General features: G+C 27.0%; 1 protein-coding gene across 1 annotated transcript; it reads left to right on the top strand.

Moving 5' to 3' along the window:
• Nucleotides 1-1,266: 1,266 nt before the first annotated feature.
• On the top strand, nt 1,267-2,781 carry EIN_530810 (hypothetical protein; the record flags this gene model as incomplete). Its single annotated transcript, XM_004255434.1, has 1 exon — nt 1,267-2,781. The coding sequence occupies one exon, from the start codon at nt 1,267-1,269 to the stop codon at nt 2,779-2,781; it is 1,515 nt and encodes a 504-aa protein (XP_004255482.1).
• Between the last annotated feature and the right edge of the window lie 2,127 nt (nt 2,782-4,908).

The raw sequence follows: 4,908 nt of genomic DNA, 5'->3' as shown, positions 1-4,908 counted from the left end.
GAACACACAAGAAACAACTAATACGATCTTTGAAAAGCCAAAGAAAAAAACGAAGAAAATTTGTATGGAAGAGGAGTACATAGAAGACGAGTCTGAGTCACAGAACGAACAATTGTATAACAAAAGAGATCACTTTTGCTTTGATGAGACTATGAAAAGAAACAACAAATTGCAAAACGAAGGAATTGATTTGACAATGGCGGTGCAATATAAGAAGGTGTACAACTTTTTAAAAATTTACTGTCGAAAATAGGATTTTTATTCTACATCAAGATAATAACAATTATAGACTTGTTTATTCTTTGAAACCAGTTCGTTTTTAACTTGGATATTTTTATTTTATTATTAAATTGAATTTTTATTATAAATTTACTAATTTTTAATGTGTTTGAGTTAAACTAAACAATTGAATGTTTTTATTATTTTTTTATTATTATAATTATTATTATTATTGTTTGTTTTTTAATACAATTGAAAGAAATAACACAATGAAAATTATGGGGAAATGTCGATTACTTCAACTCAATGTTAAAAATTTTATAACAAACACAATCTATTATTAGTTTTTGATATGTGGACAATTTTTAATATTATTAAATAAAAATCAACAAGAAATTATAATTTTTAATATATATGTTCGTTTCAACTTATGTTGTTATAATTTTGTACAATTTCTGGTTTAATATCAATTGATTTTGTTATGTTCATTACACAATTTACAAACAAAATTATTTGAATGTGTTTTGAAAATCACCAAATTTTTTGTTAATTGAATTATGTGAAAACATAATATAACTTGCCAAATCAATATATTTATATATAATAATAATAAACTATATAAAAATATTTTTTTTATAATTATTTATCTGTGTTTAGTTGTATGAAAAACAATTAAATGAAAATGTAAAAAAAACATTAGATAAATTATATAAAATTTTTATGAAGACTCCATTCATGAAAATTAAAAGTTTGATTACTTTTATATATTTTTAGAGTTTATTAAAGTTTATTTTCATATTACATTCACTTGTTTATTTGTTAAATTTTTAATTGTTGTTTAGTCTTGATTGAAAATATATAATTTCAACATTCGTTTTAAAAAGTACATTAGTATGTATACAATAAAAGTATTTGAAACGAATAACAATACTTTGAAACGCTTATAGGTGTTTTTTCTTCTAAAAACACATAATAAAAAACAACTTGGAAATGTTCATTATTTTGAAAAAGGTATAAAAAGGTATAATTCAAACTCGAAATCACCAAATGCAAAAATTCATTCTATTAACAGTAATTGCGTATGCCGTCTTCGCAGCGGAATGTACGACTCCGATTGAAAACTGTGGGAGTTGCGACGAAGAAACAAAAAGTAAATGTGTAAAGTGTTCAGATAGTTATTTGTTGAATCTTGACAACACTTGTAAAAAGACTTGTGAAACTGGTAAAATTACAACTGAAACACCAACCACATGCGTTAAATGTACCGATGAAATGTGTGCTGTTTGTTCAGATGTAACAGCTGAAGGAGCAACAGAATCGACTGAAGAATGCACAACATGTTTGGGTGAAGATATGTACCTCAATGTGTACAAGACATGTGGAAAATGTGAAACTGGAATGAAAGTTACAGAAACCAAAAAATGTGAAACTGTTACTATAGAAAATTGTGATGCATCAACAAAAATTGGAGAAACAGAAACTTGCAATAAATGCAGTGAAAATAATTATTTAAATCAAGGAGCTTGTGTTTCTGCATGCCCAGAGAGCACAACTTTAAATGATGATAAAACTGAATGTGTTGCTAATACTCCTCAAACATGCACAGTTGAAAATTGTGAAACTTGTGCCGAAAATAACAATGAAGTCTGTGTCAAATGTAAAGAAACATATTATTTGGATTTGACTGGCAAATGTGGGTTGGACTGTCCCGAAGGTTCCAAGAAGGATGAAACGAACATGAAATGTGTTGCTGATACTCAGACGTGCACAGTTGAAAATTGTGAAACTTGTGCTGAAGGAAAGACTGACGTCTGTGCCAAATGTGCAGCTACATATTATTTGAGTGAAGGCACTTGTGTCACCCAATGTCCTGAAGGCACTGTTAAAAATGACGAAAAAATGGAGTGTGTTGCTGATACTCCTCAAATATGCAATGTTGATAATTGTGACACCTGTGTTGAGGGAAAGACTGATATCTGTAATAAATGTAAATCCAACTATTATCTTCAAGTTGACCAAAAAAGTTGCGCAACAGACTGTGCAAGTGGATATAAAGACACAACAAACATGAAATGTGTGAAATGCACAACTGAAAATTGTGTCTTGTGCAGTGAAGATCAAAAATGTACAACTTGTGTGGATGGAAATTATCTTACAGAAGATTTGAAATGTGTTTCAACTTGCCCTGAAGGATATGAAGCAAACAAAGAAACTAAGAAATGTGTAAAAATCACTTGCAAAGTCGAGAACTGCAAGACTTGTATCGAAACTGATATCAACAAATGTGCAATTTGCAACGACAATTTGTATGTTGTAGAAGACACTTATAAATGTGTTGCCAAATGTGATAGTGGATACAAGACCGATAGCACAGCTGGTGCTTTTGCTTGCAAAAAGTGCAGAGTCTCAAATTGCGCCAAATGTGATTCAAAAGTCGAGGAATGCCAACAATGCAGTGGGGACTATGACGTCAAAGATGGAAAGTGTGAGAAAAGAAACGATGATGCCGCAAAGAGTATTTTCGCTTTCTTGGCGTTGGTAGCCATTTTCTTGATGTTCTGAGATTTTTAATTAAGAACTTCTTTAAATATTTTAATTAATACTTTTTTGAAAAGCTTCGTATTAATTTTGTCAGTGTACTATATAAAATGTGTGTTTTGAAATTATAAAGACAATTAATTAATATAGTAAGTTACACAACGAATAAATTTAAAATTTATTAAAAATAAATTCAATTAATATCAATATACAGTCAAGGTAAAAAGTGGGATGCTGAGAAAAAGGCGGATGCTAATCAAAATATAAATTTATTGGTGTTTTTCGTTTTATTAATTATTTGAATAATTATTAATATTAAATTTTATAGTAATTATATAAATAGTAATAAAACTGGGATGCGGGTCTTTAATTAAAACTAAAATATAAACTATATTCCTTTTTGATTTAAAAAATGAATAAAATCATACAAATTTGAGTGGTTTTATTCATTTTTTAAATCAAAAAGGAATATTTTATTTAAAAGTTTTAACAAACCAATAAATAGAGTTGAAACTCAAAACTATTATTATCAAATGGAACAACAATATCACCCGTTTGTACTTTTAAAGAGACCATTTAAGTGTTGGTGTCTATTTTATTTATTAAAAAGATATTCAATTATACCTTCACATTAACTTACACATAGAACAGATAACATTGAGGAAAATGATAGTATTTCATGAGAACGATAAAAGTTAACAAATTCAATTGACACTTCTACAAACTAATAAAATATTATTTGTTTAAAAGAGGCAGCATGGTTTTAAAATATAAGTTGATGACAAGCTTACTTCTTCAAATCATTCCAAAGAAAATGTTCCTATTGTGGAAACATTATATTAAAAAATATAATACAAATTATCACCTCGGATGGAAAAAGTCTTCAAGAGGCATATTCAGCCTTCATGATAAACAGTACTATACATTTTATTATATTAATATTATTTAAATCTATAAATTAAGTATAAGTGGTTAAAAACGGAAGCGGGTTTTTGCACTTCTGTAAACGAAAAAAGTCCTTCTAGATAAGATTAACTATATTTAATCCTATTCAACTATTTATTATTAATCTCTATTTCAGTTTTTATTAAATTGTATATAACTATCGAGCAAAACAACAAAGAACTTTATCTATATTAAGACCTCTATTTTTCTGATAAAATACAGAATTTGGACATATAACATCTAAGAGTTACAACCATGATCATTCTTAGTCGGTTGAACACATTGACTCATTTCCACAAATTTTGATTTGGTTAGTTGGTAAATGTATTATCTTTATTTAAAAATTAAGACAAACATCAACTTGTTGCTTTTGATTATGTAAAGTATTGACACAAGAATAACAACAACAATTGTTTTTGTATTTAAAAGGCCTATTTTATCGATATGAATTCAATTATCAAATTAACAATAAAAATAAAAAAATATCAACCAAAATTTTGTTTTAACCTTAGGAAGGAGGAACTGGAAAAAATAACAAAAATTATAGGATTTGAATTTACATCCACTTTTTTTATTATGAAAAAAACTGATGTTGATTAAATATGATTAACATAAAATTTAACTATTTAATGTTAATTAAATTTTATCAATAATATAATATAATAATTTTTGACAAAAAACAATTTTAACCAAAAAAACTAACTAAACCAAATTGGTAAGTTTAATAAAGGATTCCGATTTCAATAAAGAACAGGTCTTTGAACACTCAAAATGATAATTATAATACACTTGTCTCAACAATGAAGCTGGTTGTTTGCTAAAATAAAGGATTTGATGTTTAGTGCTGTTATGAACACTTCCGCGCAATATGTATCAATTGTAAATAAAAAAATAAGTATGGTTTTGATTATTTGTTGATTTTGTTTTTTTGTATAAAAAAATAATAAATAGTATTTTCCAGTTGGTCCCAACGGGAGAGGATAGAAAATAAGTGGATTTGAATCAGTGTTTTAAGGTTAATTTCCATTGTTTGTTAGTATGTATGCATTTTCTTGTATTATATCAAATTAAATATTATATTACTATAATTTACGAACGAGCCAGACTGTTTTTCATTACTTTCTATAAAACATATTACTAACAAATTAAGTGGAAAGTATGAATGTTTTTACGAAATTCAATAACTTGGTAAACTCCGTGAGTTTA

Source organism: Entamoeba invadens (assembly GCF_000330505.1).
Source record: "Entamoeba invadens IP1 unplaced genomic scaffold scaff_1105074725335, whole genome shotgun sequence".
In the NCBI taxonomy this organism is placed as follows: Eukaryota; Evosea; order Mastigamoebida; family Endamoebidae; genus Entamoeba; species Entamoeba invadens.
Note: the sequence above shows the minus strand (reverse complement) of the source record. Positions and strands in the feature narration are given on the sequence as shown.